The 17,101-nt window shown below is 40.2% G+C and overlaps 1 protein-coding gene across 2 annotated transcripts in view; it reads right to left on the bottom strand.

The window, feature by feature from the left end:
- Nucleotides 1-849: 849 nt before the first annotated feature.
- The window catches only part of KDM3A (lysine (K)-specific demethylase 3A), a 52,158-nt gene continuing 35,906 nt past the window's right edge, over nucleotides 850-17,101 (bottom strand). For both annotated transcript variants that reach the window (XM_011964249.1, XM_011964258.1), the window contains exons 13-26: nucleotides 16,672-16,824; nucleotides 16,440-16,535; nucleotides 15,995-16,122; nucleotides 14,366-14,561; nucleotides 12,659-12,831; nucleotides 12,061-12,297; nucleotides 10,519-10,690; nucleotides 9,654-9,741; nucleotides 8,849-8,979; nucleotides 4,120-4,239; nucleotides 3,898-4,037; nucleotides 2,506-2,682; nucleotides 2,294-2,428; nucleotides 850-1,535 (exon numbers count right to left, since the gene is read on the bottom strand). In XM_011964249.1, coding sequence (XP_011819639.1) covers nucleotides 1,455-1,535; nucleotides 2,294-2,428; nucleotides 2,506-2,682; nucleotides 3,898-4,037; nucleotides 4,120-4,239; nucleotides 8,849-8,979; nucleotides 9,654-9,741; nucleotides 10,519-10,690; nucleotides 12,061-12,297; nucleotides 12,659-12,831; nucleotides 14,366-14,561; nucleotides 15,995-16,122; nucleotides 16,440-16,535; nucleotides 16,672-16,824 — 2,027 coding nt within the window. In that variant the 3' untranslated portion in view covers nucleotides 850-1,454. The remainder of the gene's footprint in view (nucleotides 1,536-2,293; nucleotides 2,429-2,505; nucleotides 2,683-3,897; nucleotides 4,038-4,119; nucleotides 4,240-8,848; nucleotides 8,980-9,653; nucleotides 9,742-10,518; nucleotides 10,691-12,060; nucleotides 12,298-12,658; nucleotides 12,832-14,365; nucleotides 14,562-15,994; nucleotides 16,123-16,439; nucleotides 16,536-16,671; nucleotides 16,825-17,101) is intronic.

Here is a 17,101-nt window from a genome sequence, read left to right as displayed (position 1 = left end):
ATAAAGACAGATACACAGACCAATGGAATATGAGAGCCTAGAAATATGCTTTCCCATCTGCGATCAATTGATTTTTAACTAGAGTGCCAAGACCATTCAATGGGGGAAAGAACAGTGTTTGACAAATGTTGCTGGGAAAACTGGGTATCCATATTCAAAAAAATGAAGTTGAATCTTTACCTTACACCATATTTAATTATTAACTCCAAAGAGCTAAAATTTTAAAACTCCTAGAAAACATTAGAGCAAATCTTTTGACTTTAGATTTGGCAATGGGTTTTTAAATTTAATACTGATCCTCTGGCCTCCTCCTCAGCTCACAAGTTAAAACTCAGGTTCTAGGGTTTGTCTATGTACTACCTGATTTCAATGTTTAATTCCTTTTTTTTAAAGAAATTAAATGAAAGAGTGGCCTCAGAGAATCAGTGGGCTAACAAAAGGTGCTTCTTTGTGAATTTTTTTCCTTCACAGAGATGAATATTTTAGGTAGTACTGTCATAGAACTTAATTTCATTTTCCTTCATAAACTTACATTATGAAGGGCCAGAAGACAAAGTGTTTCATTACTTACCTTTTTAGAACCATTTAACCTGGCACTACTTGGTTTCTTGGTTAATTCCTGTTTCTAAATTTAATTGGTGGTGTTTCCTTGACAAAGTGTGACAGGGTTTCTACCTGGCTGAGCAGGAATTTCCATGTTAGCTTTGTAATAATCACTCAGAAAATCACTACAGCATCAAACTTCTTCACTTTTGAGAAGAGTTCTTGGAGCAATTCATTACACCTGCATTTGAAGAAAGTTGTGTTGAAACCACAATGAGAGGATAATGCCAATAAACTGAGCCAAAATATTATACGAATATTTTAATGCAAAATGCTTAACACTTAAAATTAGCAAAGCTTCATTTAAATTAAAATTCCATTTAACTAAAGATGGTTAACCCCAAGAAATTGTACAGTAGTTGATTTCTGCTATATAATCCCAATCCTATGCCATACAATAAGAACTGCAACATGAGCTGTCACTTCCTCCATTGCTCTTCTGGACCCTAAGGGATGAGGGAGAGGGGACTCAGACACAAAACAAAATACAACCCAAGTAAACTGTGCAGTGATTCCTAATAGTTATAAACCCAATCTAAGTTGTCCAAACAGCTGGAGAATAACTGCAGGTATTGTTCCAGAGCTGATATGAGGTTTTGCTTTTACAGCCTGGTAAAAGTTCTGCACTAGGTGAGAAGTCACAGTTTAAGGATGCATGTTCTGTAAATAGTTACCACATATACACATTTACTGTCTGTAAACACTAGAAATATACATTAGACAGAGTACCCTCACAAGTTGGGTACAGTTTAAAAAAGAAGATGAGGTAAGATGAATCTCAAAAGTCCACAGGAATCCTGCCTGAAGAGTTTGAACAGCTGCCTGTAATTCATTTCCAATGTGCAGGGAGATTAAGGTTTGCCAAAACTGGATTCACTGGCCTTTAGCATAGCAACTGCATCTTTCACTGCATGGTAGATAACATTCTTCACCTAAAAATAATAGAAAATATGTTCATTTTACATTTAAATCTGAAACCAGTCACTAAGAATAAACTTCTACCAATTTTATTACCTTCTCGCAGAATTTAAAATTCAATATTCGTATGAAATGTCAACACTGCAAAGGTCCCTGGGCTCCTTCAGACCAGTATTTCATATACATTTTAAACCCATGATTTCAAGAACTTAAAAAGCTCATTTTCCCCCTTTTAAAGGTTTTGATGCCACGTAGACCTACTCACAGTGAGTACAGGGAGAGGTAATTCCAAGGTACAGCTTTATTATTTTTCCCTAATTTTCCAAACATGAAATTATGTTACATAATTCATTACTGAAATCCTTTTGAAAATACCACCCCTTCAGACCTCTTTCAGTCTCAGAGATTCAGTTCTGCTCTACCTAAGGGTGATGAGAACACTGCAGCACTGAAGGTTAAGAACTGTGTTCATGACCCCTGACAGGCAGCTGGGCCAAGGTCAGAAGACAAATCTATCCATTTTCAGTACTAAGGTCTTTCTCTGTGGGGACAGTTCCTTACAGATTCTAAACAATATCAAATCAAACCAAGGTGAGATTTCCTCTTATTCCTCCCTCACTTAAGCAGATAGTGGTACTAGATATAAAGTAAGTTCATCAACTCACTGTGCTACTAAGTACGATATGGCCAAGTCCACTGACTCTCTTTAAAAGGTCAAGAATGGGCCATGAAGCCATAACCAGAGAATGCTAGGAATTGGTGCTATTTTTACCTGTAATTTATCTTCATGATTGGTATGAGTCTGTGACAGATAGCGGAATTCCTGAGTAAGCCAGAAGCAGTGTTTAACATGCTCTGGAGAAACAAAATCTTCAGCCACTTTGATGCAGCTATACAAGTTATGAACCTGAAAAACAGCAAGTGATATCAGAAACCCAAAAGTTCATACTATAAAGAGAATAAAGAAAAAGTAATGATTCTTGCCTGATGTGGAGCTCCTGCCGGGATAAACACCACATCCCCAAGAAACTGCACAATAGCCCAGCCTTGAACTCCATACTCTTGATGAAGACGCTTTCTTAATGATCGGTCTAAATACCAGCTTTGATCATGAATAGGATCGTGGTCTGCTGGGTTTTCTTGACCTTGCTCTTCTGACACCTAGAATACACTCAAAATGTTATGCAACAGTAACATGCTAAGGCCCAATAAGCCATTTTTTTCCTCTAAACAGTGTTGGCAGTTCATAAATGTCAGGCCTTCTTCAACTTAAGTGCCCCCATTGGCAGAAAAAGACAAGTAGTACTGGAAGACTTCAGCTGAATGAACCAACAGAAGGAGGACGAGGCAAATGTGGCTTCTCTGATGTCAGTTCCCATAAACCATGACTGGCAGGCTCTGTATAAGTTTGTAAATACTGTATTTAAACAATATTTTAGTCTAGACTTTTAAACATAAGTAGGCTCAGGCTCCTTATAAATGAACTTGTTTTAAAGTTATTAGAAACCTGTCTTCACTTAATCTGACTTATAAAACAGTCCCAAAGACAGCTGCAGATTAGACCCATTTATCCTTGATCCAGTAACTGGTAAAGCAGAGACTCAGAGTGACAATATCAAAGGAACAATATGGTGATCAAGCCAGTTTTCTGCAAGAGCCAAATGATCCTTAGCCAGAAACACCTTGATTCAAACAAATGCTTGTTAAAGACATACTTGGGGCCAGCTAACAGGTTAGGAATGTTCATATCCAAGACTCATGAATGACTGAAGCATATTAGCCAAAGACACCTGGGTTGCAACTGGCAGCCTCAGTGCCAAACAAGTTTAAAACTGAACATGTCTCATCTTTCTAGTTGCCTAGAATTTCCACACATAGCCCTTGCTGAAAAAACCTGCCAACCACAGGGGAAACCTAGAATCTTCTGAATCCCTGCATCCCTTACTAATGACAAGTAGGGTCACTTGCTACATGACAGTGGACAAAACCAAACTTAGTAACTCACTCAGAACATGGTCACTCAGGGCCAAGGATACATGCACCTCTGAAGTGCTCAGATTCTTAAGGCAGTAAAAACAAATAGATGCTGGGAGATGATCAGATGCAGTAACTTGAAAGCAGAGAAGAAAAATCTCTAAATGCACTCTAACACAAAACACAGCCATAAAAGACAAGGCCTGCTTTTTTTTTAGAAGTGTAACCCTAATCATTTAGAATCCTTGTTCCTTAGCAACCACCTTCAGCCTATTCAATCTGACAGGTACAGATTTAACTTTTCAGGTCGTGACAGTTCCCCTAGCCAAGCCAGTCAGTTCACATGTAACTTAATACTGCTATTCTCTATTCCTCTGTTCACACATGCCATAAAAAGCACACCTTTTTAAGAAATTCCCTTATCTTCTCTGTGTCCTTCGCAGCATATATGTGCCACAGTGCTCCTGGCTTCTCTTTTCCTTCAATAAATCGCTTTATTGTGAGTTCGTCAGAATCTCCATCTTGGATGGTCTTAAGGACTTCTAGAGCAAGAAGAGAAAGCAAACATCAGACCACAGGCCCTGGCTCAAAGAGTAAGCCCTCCTTTTATGCTCAGCACCCTACCTTCTTCTTGCTCACACTGTCCTTTGGGAATTCCCACATAGACCATGACATTAGCTGCATCAGATACATCTAAGTGAAGATTTGTTGTTCCATATTTCCGATCTTCAGGAGTAATTAATCCTGCAAAAACAAAGTGCCTTAAGTTTACGGAAGACAACAAAGGCTGCCATAGTCTTTCCACTACCTGGGGGATGGTAGGTCCCTGATTGACTCTTCTGCTGAGAATAAAAATTCTGAATCAAACTATTGCAAAAAAAAAAAATCTTTAACCTATCAATGTGCTAGCAAGAAAAGAAGGAATACTCGGAAGCCAAAAACAGCAGGAAATGGAAGTGGTAAAGCAGGCTTCTGAAGGTGGGATTTGCCAAAAGGACATCTGCTAAATCAAGTGAGCTCAGGCTCTGATTGTTGCCATAGCCTAGGAGTTCTGGGACAAGAGGCAAAGCCCAAGGACCACTCAAGATGGGGAGTCCAAGGGAAAGCCCCCACCCACACATACACATAAACCTGGAACCTCAAATGGCTATCGTAAGTATAAGAAGGAACACTGCCCAACACATTCCTTGGTTCTCTCAACTGTAAAAGAGGAGGGGTGAGGAGTGATTTAGAACGACAGGTCCCTCCAGTGTTCATAGTCTGTGGCTAATTCCTTGCTCACAGGAGAAGGCTCACCTTGCTCAGCAATCATCCTGAAGCTTACCCTGCAGTCACCTTGGGTAACCCATTCTAACACTAGGACTCTGCTTCTTAGGCTGGGCAGTAGAGAGAAGCACAGCTTGTAGTGAGCAAGCAGCAGCTGTTTTCTAACCTGCCAGCCTCTGAAAACGCCCCACAATACTGTTTTGGAGGAAGGCTTTATCTCTGGCTTGCCTGGGGCTGTGGTTTTAGAGGGGCTACACTTTTGAGAGGGCACATTTCTTCATTCCAAGTTGGGACCAGGGCCCCAGAACCCTGTTGTACTTTTTCTTTCCAGCTTGCTGAAATATCAGCCCTAGGAATAGGTAAAGCATTTGGTATTAGGGTGAAATCATAGTATAGATGAGAGGATGATGAAAAAATTTAAGGAGAGGAGACAATGAAGCAATTATGGCAAAAAGCTGAAAGCTCTTACATAACTGGGTGATGAGTTATATGGAGTCACTACTGTTGTGGGAAGTCAGGGACCCCCAACAGAGGGACTGGCTGAAGCCATGGCAGAAGAACATAAATTGTGAAGATTTCATGAACATTTATTAGTTTCCCAAATTAATACTTTTATAATTTCTTATGCCTGTCTTTACTGCAATCTCTGAACATAAATTGTGAAGATTTCATGGACACTTATCACTTCACCAATCAATACCCTTGTGATTTCCTATGCCTGTCTTTACTTTAATCTCTTAATCCTGTCATCTTCGTAAGGTGAGGAGGATGTATGCTGCCTCAGGACTCTGCATTAAGTGCACAAATTGTTTGTAGAGCATGTGTGTTTCAACAGTAAGTGCACAAATTGTTTGTAGAGCACGTGTGTTTGAACAATATCAAATCTGGGCACCCTGAGAAAAGAACAGGATAACAGCAATGTTCAGGGAACAAGAGAGATAACCTTAAACTCTGACTGCTGTTGAGCTGGGTGGAACAGAGCCATATTTCTCTTCTTTCAAAAGCAAATAGGAGAAATATCACTGAATTATTTTTCTCAGCAAGGAACATCCCTGAGAAAGAGAATGCGTCCCTGAGAGGAGGCCTCTAAACGGCCCCCTTGGGGGCGGCTGTCTTCTGCGGTCGAAGCTGAAGGGATGAAATATTCCCAGGTCTCCTGTAGCACTCCCAGGCTTATAAGGACAAGGAAATTCCCACCTAATAAATTTTGGTCAGACAGGTTGTCTACTCTTAAACCCTGTCTCCTGGTAAGGTGTTATCAATGACAATGCGATGTTATCAATGACAATGACAATGTTATCAATGACAATTGCGAACTTCATTAGCAATTTTAATTTTGCCCCATCCTGTGGTCCTGTGATCTCACCCTGCCTCCATTTGCTCTGTATTTTATTACCTTGTGAAGCATGTGATCTCTGTGACCCACACCCTATTTGTACACTCCCTCCCCTTCTGAAAATTGCTAATAAAAACTTGCTGATTTTACAGCTGGGGGGCATCACAGAACCTGCCGACATGTGATGTCTCCCCCGGACACCCAGCTTTAAAATTTCTCTCTTTTGTACTCTTCCCCTTTATTTCTCAGACCAGTCGACGCTTAGGGAAATAGAAAAGAACCCACGTTGAATATCAGGGGTGGGGTTTCCCCGATACACTACCAGACTCTCAGGTTTTCAGTGTGTTTGAAAAATAATTCCACAATAAAAAGCCAAATTTCAGAAAAAAGCAATTAATGTAATAGAAATAAAATGAACACATGGATGATATATTATTATATGACAGCATGGATGAATATAAAAAATCCGATTCTATTTATATGAAGTTCAAAAGCAGGTTAAAAACAAAGAATATTGTGCAGGAATACAAGTATATATGTTAAAAGTATAAATATAAGCCAATGATAAACACAAACTTGAAGATGATGGTTAAGACTAAGGGCAATAGGAAGAGGATGGAGCTGGGAAGAAAAGTAAGGAAAGGAGACTAGGAGGCAAAGCCTTGGCAGGGACTGGCTGCCTGCTGATCCGGCCAGTGCCACACTGCAAAACGAGGAAGGAAAAAACTGCTGTCCAGCCACTGGCCCAAAGTCCATCAAATCCCAGTCATGGGTAACTGTACATTGATAAAACCAGACTCTAAACTATGGTAAACTCAGATGAAACCAAAATTGTAAAAACATAATGGTCAAAGGGAAAGGAGTGCTAGACAACAAAACATCCTGAAACAAAACACCATGGACTTTTAAGGGAGAAAAAAGCTGAAATAGTAGGGGCTGTTGGGTGATGGGGAGTTAAGAGTAGAGGAAGAGTAGGAAAATGGGCTCTAGCTTGGAAATTAGGAGATCCAAGTACTAGTCTCAGACCTGCCACTAGCTGCCCCCTGGAGATCCTGAACAGGTCAATGTCCCTTCTACTGTCCTCAAGTCCTGGTCCTCATTTGCAAAATGGGCGGTGGGGTGTTGCAGGAGCTGAAGAGAGGCTGGATTATATGATCTCTCCAAAGACCCTTTGCACTTACTCTGATTGAAGAGGCACAGCTCAATCACCCAACCTTTGAAAAGACCACTCTTCAATGATGTTTACAATAAGATATAAGGTGTTTGAAAATGAACACATCTTCATTATTTTCATTCCCTGAATGCTTACTTCTGGATAGGAACCCTTTTGTCATAGGAAAAGCTTTTATAGAGTAACACTGCCATCTATTAGTGTCTAGGGGAAAAGACCTGCTGCCAAGCTAGTTAAACCACGCAAGCAATTCTTTTGAAAATTTCTCAGATACCCACCTTTAAAGCTTCAGGATTTCTATAATGCACGGATAAAACTACAATATCACATGATATTGGAAAAATGCTCTCATATACCTAAGTTTGCTCAAGATCCCAACCAGCTGCTTTAATCAGTCTCTGAAGGGCTCGAGGGATAGGACCTCGAGGGAGCACACTGCAGACCCACAGCACATGGAGGACTCACCGAGACCTGAGAAGTGAGGAACAGGCAAAAGGCCTTGTGCCCACCGGGTCTTCTCACCCACACACCATTTCTCACTCTACCCCTACCCTGGCAGAACTATCTTGGGCATGGAGACTGCTGGGAGCTTGCAAACAAAAACACTCCCCTGTCACAACAGTCCCCAACTACACTCCTGGCGGTTCCCTGAGCTGACTCAACATAACAGAATTGTGGGGCTGGAGTCCTTGCCCCTCTTCTCCTCCCCTCCCCCAGCAGTCTTTGGAGAACACGGTGAAGACAACAACAGACCTTGTCCTTTTTGAAAAGGACACCCACAGGTCTAAGGCTAGAAATGGAAAGTGACATGGAAGTAATTATGGGAAGAATAAATAAATAATTTCCAAGAGGACTGGAAAAGTAGGGGCCAAATAGTAAAAATGAGTAAATAAAATTCACTGAAATATTCAAACAACTAGAGCTGCATTCAACAATAAATAGTTCCTTCAAAATGGCCAACTCGAATCCAGCCCTAATTAAAGGCCATGTGTAAAACTGATAAAGATCACAGTTATAATGATGAAAGAAGGCTCTGATAAATGGAGAAACCAATCTTTATCCCAGGAATCCTCCTTGTTAGACAGTTAGTATTGAGTCATGTCAAAAGAATAAAAGTGCAATTCAAAGGGTACTTTGAATCCTAAGTAACTAACTTCTACTCACCAATATAGAACACTGCATTTAATTGTAGCAGGTGTTAAGACAGCTAGCATGCTAGCAGATTGACCTAAATGTCCGAACACTGAAATCACTAATAAAAGTACATTCTTTCAATGATGTATCACACACCATTAAAAGTGATCTAAAGACTATTACGTAACATGTCAAGATTTTACAACGTAAAATTAGGTATAGTACAGGGAAAAACACAAAATTGCATATGCCCTACAACTGCAACTATGAAAATGAAACACACAAACGTGGCCAGGGAATGAAAAGAAATATGTAAAAATGAAGGCTGTGGCTGTATTAAGCATTAAGATTATGGGTGTTTTCCACCTTTCCCTCCCACAAAATCAATTTTCCAAACATTTTCAGTTGTTTTATTTCCAGTTTAAAGTTAGCCATCTCCTCCTTACCATAAGCATTATACATCTTGGGACCCAGATCTGGCCGAACAAAGTAGTTGGGCAGCCTAGAGGCCAAGTTCAGTTTGCCATCTCGCCTTGTGTACTCAGGCAGTGGAATGTTGGCCATCAGATCATCAAACCTAGAACAACAGAACCAGGAATTTGCAAAATAAGATTGCTTTTCTAATTCATTATTGTATAACCTGTTTTGTTCCTTTTACACCAAAAGGAATGTATCTGTGATCATGTAGACAGAGAGAGCCATCAAATATTTAAGATTAGAATTACAGTAGTTACAAACAAACATGTCTTCTTTCTCTCCTACAACACACAAATGTTTCAAAATCGGCTGTAACAGTTCAGACAAAAGATGTCAGCAATAAATTCTAGACAAAAAGTTATGCTTAGAGATACATCATTGATTAGTTATGATACCCTTTTCAAGGTTTCAAGCTCAATCAGGAAAACAGATCCACCCAATAGATGTCTTCTTGTCTAACTCAGTGCTGTGACTATACTGTTCTGACCCTTACACATCAGATTCCACAACTGCCTCCAAATCAGCCTTGTAAGAAAAAGTGAGCCTCTTCTCTAGTAGGGCCTACCATGGAAAATGTGTGGTGTTCCACTAGCCAGGCCTAAAAATAGGCCTCATCTCATCTAAAAATAAACATGCCTCCAATGACTACAGACTAGAAATGAAAAATCAGCGGCAGTATAACTACAGAACTTTTGTTATTTCCTTGAAAACTATTTTCTCACTATCCTACCAAGTCAAGGACAGAATCATCTCTCCCCACCTTCATAATCATACCTGGAAGGCATCATATCTCTAAAATCTTCTCCTGGTGGCCAGTCCTTAAGTTTCAACACCATTGGTTCTTTTTCATTTTTCAAACGATCTGAAAGGTAACCAGAATGAACTGTTACTATTTACAACTCAGAAACAGACCAAAATAAATGACAAAGTAGCATTTTATGCCTCAACAATACAAATAAATTTATCTCTGCAAAATTTTCGTAACCTGATAAATTAGTATACAAATATTATTACTCCTTATTTTTCCCCTCTTACCAACTATCCACCATTTTATTTCTGCAGTGTAAAGAAATCCATTTGTACCCAGAAGGCAGCAAGGTGCAGCAAAATAAAGATCACCAACTAATGGATTTGTGTCAGGGCCTTGTCTTTCCTAGAAGCTTATTAAGCTGCTACTCGTTCTTGGGAGATTCAGCCGCTCCCTTTTGCCCACTGCAGGTAGGTGGTGTTTCGACAGCTGTCATCGATCCAATCTGCTCCTCCTCTACTGTTCGGGAAGAAGTGAGCAGCATCCCAACTAATCAACAGCAATGCACGTCAGCAATCAAAGGTCACAGGTGTTTAGTAAACCCAGTTTTCTGAGGTTAGCATGGAACAAATTACTTATTCTGCTCGGAGAGAGAGATTGACCCTATCTGATGTTCTGTCCAGGGACAACAAAGACAAACAGAACAGGTAATAACGCCTCAGAGTTTAAAAGCATAAACATTGTAACAAGGAAGGGGAGGAGAGATGTTAATTTTAAACTCCAAAATCCTGGAAAATGCTGCAGCTGCCACTGATGAGTCTCAGACTCCTGCCATTCCTGTGTTCCCTCCTTTCACATCCTCAACCCCCTTAAAAGATCTTTTATACATACTTGGAACGTCTTCAAATCCATCCCAGAAGTCTCCTACTGTGGCTCCTGTGATGATTTCATTGGTCCTACAATTAACTAGGTCTACTTCCTGCTCACCAAACTCTTTCCTGAAGGATTCAGGTTTCCAAAGTTCAGAGTTCAATTTGTGATGCACTCCAGACACCATCACTGGCTAAATGAAGAGAAGACGACTTTAGTCTGAACCCTGGCAGCTCTGTCCCCACTCCCGAAGGCAGTCCCTCTTCACACTGCTATTGGTGTATTTCCATGGAGCTGGTGCTCCATCTCAGATGGTGATGTGACAGTTTAGGCTTAGTTCTCTGAGCTCCCGAAGCACCTCCAACCTTCACCATTCATCTGCTTACACACCTCTTGCTCTCAAAACTACATGGATAAGCATCTAGGACAAAGGATCACCTTTCCATTACTCACAGCAAGACGGACTGTGAAGAAGACAAGGGCTGGAAGGAGTGTCCAGTGACACCAGTCACTGGTGAAACAGGGTGACCCCACTATACTTGAGCCTGTTACTGCCAAACAGGAATATGGTCGGTGACACCCCTCACTACTACTGGCTGTGTGAGGGTGCCAATCTTTTGGCTGTCTAAGACAACCCAGAAGCTCTAACCTTTATGTGGAATAGTCTAACTCTAAATGAAATAGTCTAACTTTATGTGACTTTATAGTTTAACTTTATGTGAAATAGTCTAACTTTATAATTTAACTGTATGTGAAATAGTCTAACTTTAAAATATTGGCAACAAGCAAGAAAGCCTGCTGATGCACTGTATTCAGCTCATCATTTTGTTTCTTGTCTATATATGATTAAAGGAGCAAATCCTATTAGTACACTAGATGGAGAAAAACATTTTTGAAAATTTATTTTTGGTTAAACACTCACATATTTCTGTTTGGCAATTCTCCCAAATCCTTGTCCAAGAGAGCAGAGTATTCCTTTAGCAAAGACCCTATCTGGCCAGAGAAGCCAAAGATCCAGAAAACAGAACTAAAACAAGAAAGCACAGAAGCAGGCCTAGAAATTCCCCTAAAGATATTAACCAACACTTAAGATCCAACAACACTGCCCTTTAAAGCAGGCACCTGGGGACTATATGACACTACACGGCCCTAGCCTACCTAGAATTGCCTTCAGCACAGGCTTTCCATTCAGGTAAGAGGGGTGCATGATTTTCTATCACATTTTGTCTAATCTCCCAAATCCCATCAGCCTGTAGTCACACTCTCACTTCCTCTGCTGAGGTTTACCATAGGAATCACCAAGCCTGGATGCCCTCATCAAAAACCCAACGGGGACTGGTAGGAAGCAATAAAAACCTGAATGGAAAAGTCAATTTAGGACCATCTGCTTTAAAACGGAAGACCCACGGCCACATCCTGACCTGATTATATTCACCTAAACAATAAAGAATAAAACAGAAGGTGAAGGGGTGGGAGAAGGCTGGGGTGGTGGTGTCAGAAGTCTGCCAAAGGAACTGAGAATGGGGTTCTGAATAGGGCTGGAGGATGGGAGGCCTACATTACCTGTCCTTGTTTCCAGCACTCCCTAAACACATTCCAGTTGCTCTTATTGTTGGGGTCTTGCAAGCACAGCAAGCGATTATCACAAAGCCAATAGTGAGGAGTGTCAAAGCCCAGAATGCTGGGCTTGATCGTCAGTCCTTGAGGCCTCTTAGACAAATCAGAAGAAGTCTTATTTTGCACCAAAGAGGCAAAGATGTCATCAAGGATTTTTGGTGTATTCTTGAGTCCATTTTCTGTCTGAATTGCAGAAAGAACAAAAGTCTCAAATATGTCATTCCCCTACCATCAAGAAACCCCATTCCCATAATGATGAGTATATATTACACATCCAGAAGATTCTAAGCCAGGTCCCCCAGGCAAAGAGGCACGTCCCCTGTCCCCACTTGACAACTCACAGAAGTGAGGTAACATGAGAAAGTGGCCTGGCCCAGAACTATAGTCCCATAAAACCTATCCTCCAATGACTCAAGCCTTCTGAACCCACAAAGGTAAGTATGTGATTCAGTCTCCTTTCTACTTTCAGTTCCAACTTCTCTACTCTCTTCCTGTTCTCTGTTTTCAACTTTACAACATGTAGTACCAACAAACAAACATATACCTTTCCTGTAGAAGAATTCAAGAGATTCCGGAGGAAACCAGAATTGTTGTTGCTTACGGGTGTCAAAATTGTGCTGTTAAACGTTTGGAGGACTGTGCTGGATTTGCTTAAAGGCGGGAGGGGTGGAAGGCATTTGATTTCACTCTTTAAAATTGGCATCGTTGGTTGTTTTTCTAAAATAAAACCAAAACATCCAGATGAAAAAATATTCTGAAAGGCAAATCCCTTATTAGTATTCTACAAACAGAATTACTTTAGAACTTGCTTTCTATTTACTGGAACAAAAAAAAACTTTAGGAGATAAGTATGAATGATATGACTTACTTAGACAAGGATTCCTCATTGAGGTTAAAACAATAACTATCCAGTACAATGGAATTTTGTAAATTGACCTTTGTATCTAGCAACCCTGACAAATGTTTAGTAAATGTAGATTCTTTTGGATTTTTTGCTTGTACTGTCTACAAATACTGGCAGCATTCTCTTTACACCTTTTTTTCCCTCAATGCACTGACCAGGACTTCCAGTACAATGCTTAATAAAAAGTGGTAATAGATATCCTTTGTCTTGAACATAGAAACTGTTAAAATAAAACAAAACAAAAAACCTCAAAGACCAGCTTGGCCAACATGGCAAAACCCCGTCTCTACTAAAAATACAAAAATTAGCAGGGCGTGGTGGCAGGCATCTATGATCCTAGCTACTCGGGAGGCTGAGGCAGGAGAATCACTTGAACCTGGGAGGTAGAGTGCAATGTGAGCCAAGATCGTGCCACTGCACTCCAGCCTGGGTGGACAGAGCAAGATTCCGTCTCAAAAAACCTCAAAAACAAATTTTTTAAAAAATTCAATGATTATTTATGATGTCTCCAGTTTTTTTGCTTAAACTCTTGATTAAGAATGTTCTTAAGTTTTTTGTAAATCATAAACAGGTACTGAATTTTACTTAATGTTTTCTTGCATCTTGTCCCATGATTCTTCTATATTTTTGAATGTCAGACTACATCTCATTTCTGGAAAAACCTTGAAAAATTTAAATTCTTTTCCAGCCACTTGCTAATTGTCTTACTTTGGCTCAAATGTGCTGGTTTCTATGCTTCAGCTTCCTCATCAGTAATACAGAAATAATGACAATACTGATGATTGAGCATCACGGAATTACATCACATGTAAAGAGAGGACCTGGACCACAACAGGAGTTTGAATATTCTTTTTCCTCTAAGGTATATACAAACTCACCAGCTGTGCTCTTGCTAGCTTTTCAAATTATTTTTTTCTACAACAGTCCTCTTAGACCTGATTTATGAGTTCTTTTAAGAGCTCCTTATCACATTTTTAAAACTATATAAAGGTTTTTCCAGAAATTCAGCTGTAGTCTAACATTCAAATATTCCTTCATTTACAGTATCAAATTTGATTCATTAAAATTTTGTTCCAGATCTTTATATGAAAGAAGTGGCCTGCAATTCTTCTCTTCTGTAACACAGCCAGAAGGTAGAAGTCTCTACATTTTAATGCAGAGAAATTTCTCCTCTTTGGTACTGCATTTCAGAAACACTTTCATTTGTGGCAGGTTCCAGAATGACTCCAGAGAAGCACTTTCCATTCCACAGGACTTCCAACCACTGTCCTCCCAGCAACTGAGGTTGCCAAGTCCTTCCATGAATGGACTAAAATAGGAACAAACAAGAAAGCAGGAAACACTCACCCTTGTTTTCCTTGTTGACATTCCCACTGGTTAGGTCTGCCAGCCAGTTTAGAGGAGATGTGCTGGCTGGACAGGCAGGCTTCATGCTGCCGGCTGGCTTGGAGACTGCTTCCCCACCCACAGCTGCTGGCTCCAACACTGAGGGATTCTGCTGGAGCACTGTACCAAGAGTCGGTTTTTCTCCAGCTAAAGAAGTCTGTGTTAAGCATTAAAGGACGATTTTACATAAGCTGAAGAATGACAGCTTCCTTTTCTTTTATTCTCTCCTAATAGCCGACTGACAAGTGAGATAAATATCCAGAACAAAACCACCTAATAGCTAGCCCTGTGTATCCCCACAGCTGCAGTAATCCCGCACTAGTAGAGAGTAACTACAAGGTAGAAGAGATGTTAGCAACTTAAAACACAGCAAGCTATTACCCCGCGCACCCTTTTACCAGCCCCTGCTGGTACCTATCCCTAATACTCTACGTACCATGCTGGTTTAAAATGACCAGTTTGTGCCTGTCTCCCCTATGAACTCATCCCAGAATCCAGGATAGGCACAGAAAACATGGTTGAAAATGAATAAATGAGGCAGGCAGGAAAGGTAAAGCTGTGATTTCAGAAGGAAATAGGATGCAGAGAAAGAGAAAATGCTATTTTGACTTAGCTTTAAAAATGTGATGAGGAGCTCTTAAAAAAACTCATAAATTAAATCTAAGATGTCTGCTGTAGAAGAAAATAATTTTTAAAACTGGCAAGAGCCAGTTTATATATACATAAGAAGGAGGAAAAAAAATATCCAAACACCTGTTGTGGTCCAGGCCCTCTCTTTACATGTGATATAATTCTGTGATGCCCAATCATCAATATTGCTTATTATTTCTATATTACTGATGAGGAAGCTGAACCACATAGAAACCAGCTCACTTCAGCCAAAGTAACACAACTAGCAAGTGGAAGGAAAAGACTTCATATTCAGTTCTGACTCCAAATATTACAAGTCTTCTGCTCTCCCATCCTGCCTATGACACCACAGCTTTACTGAAATGTAAATTTCTGATTATTAAACACAATGCGGCATACTGATTACTGCAACAAGGGGGAGAAGGGACAGCAAGGCATACATGTGATGGTGGAGAGGAGAGGGATGCCACCCGGGAGACACATGAGGACTGAGAAAATTATCATTTTTTACATTGCATGATGGGCAACTAAAGGTTCATTTTATCATTATTTCCTTCAACTCTTCATAAACGTAGGCAAAATATATTTAGTAATTTTTAAAATGTTAAGGCTTATCTGAATAGTTTTAATTCTGCAAAATACACAGAATTTTTTTTAAACCCTTTACAAACTTGACAGCTACTTATTAGATAGACTACTCTAGAACCTTTTGCTTTTTCAAGAAACAAAAATGTAAAACCTACTAAAAGAGGCCACAGAAGAGTCTACAAAAGTAATGTGAAAAGTCAGAATGGGTCTCTGAACTGCCACATGAAATGTATGAATTATTTCTCTCTCTCCTTCCACTGATTACTATCCCCAGGTTCCTTTCAAACGCACTGATAGAAATCCTTGGGTTATTTGAAAAACAGACAAACGACAATTACAAGGGATGGTGAATTTAACATAAGCAGTAAATACCTGTTTTAGGTCTTCCTTTGAGGCTGGCTTTGAAAAGAGTTTGAATTGCCTGTTTGAACAAGGGCAGTTTGCCTTTATTCCCCATTTCGCTCTTACAGAATGAACAATGTCTCCAACATCATACAGGGCTAGAAAGGGCAGAGGCAAACATCTGAACAAGGGTATTAGGTACTTTCAACCTCAATGTTACACGGCAGAAGCTGGCATTCCCCACAGGATTACTTTTGCCACTCCCTCCTTTTCATCCTGTTCCAGAGGCCTTCCCCAAAATACATTTTCTTTTCTTCTACAAAATTATCCTACAAAACTTTAATCAGAAAGTGTTGGAGGAATTATTTAATACACTTCTGGACAAAAATAAACTTAAGCGAGTAATAAAGTAAAACCAAACTACCAGCCCCCATGAGTTAACCAAGACAAAGGGAAAGAAAAGCACATGAAATACCTTTTCCAGGAATGATCTGTGTGGGCATTAAGTTCTCTGGTTCATGTATCTGACTCTTCACGCATTTTAGCCAAGAGAAAGTCTTGTAAGCAGCACCTGCAATAACTGATTTGTAGTAACTGTTCTTTATAGACTGGCTCCACATGCTTCAAGAAACCCACCAAACACAAATCAACAAAAAACTTGATTTAACTCTGTAGAGGGGGTGGAGGAGAATCAAATCGGTTCTCACCCTGTTGGCAATTCTTTCTCTTCATCCGATAGCAATCCACACATACTCCAAACCCACACCGAGGACACACCCAGTGCAGGTTGAAGATGGTGGTGTCACACACATCACACATTTCTCGAACACCTTTGACAGCTCGCTTCCAAGCAACCTGTCCTGCAAAAATCAGTAAATCACTTAGTCTTTGGAAGGAGAGGGCCTCTGAAATCAAACATGAAAGGTAGGGGTTGTTGTCATTCCTCCCTGTGACTAGACTTTAGACTTCAAATTAACTTTGTTCAGCTTTCATTGCAAATGCTGTCCTCCGCCCCATGAAGTGCTCCTGGATCCCCTCAGCATTCCTAGTAACTTTAATTTGTACTTCAGATTCAGGCCTCTTCTCACTGTATATATTCAGGCACAGCCTCACCTCCCTCCAGGAGACTGAACTCCA

The sequence above is a fragment of the Colobus angolensis genome, unplaced genomic scaffold, assembly GCF_000951035.1.
Source record: "Colobus angolensis palliatus isolate OR3802 unplaced genomic scaffold, Cang.pa_1.0 Scaffold118, whole genome shotgun sequence".
Taxonomy (NCBI): Eukaryota; Metazoa; Chordata; class Mammalia; order Primates; family Cercopithecidae; genus Colobus; species Colobus angolensis.
This window is presented reverse-complemented; position numbering and strand designations above follow the sequence as displayed.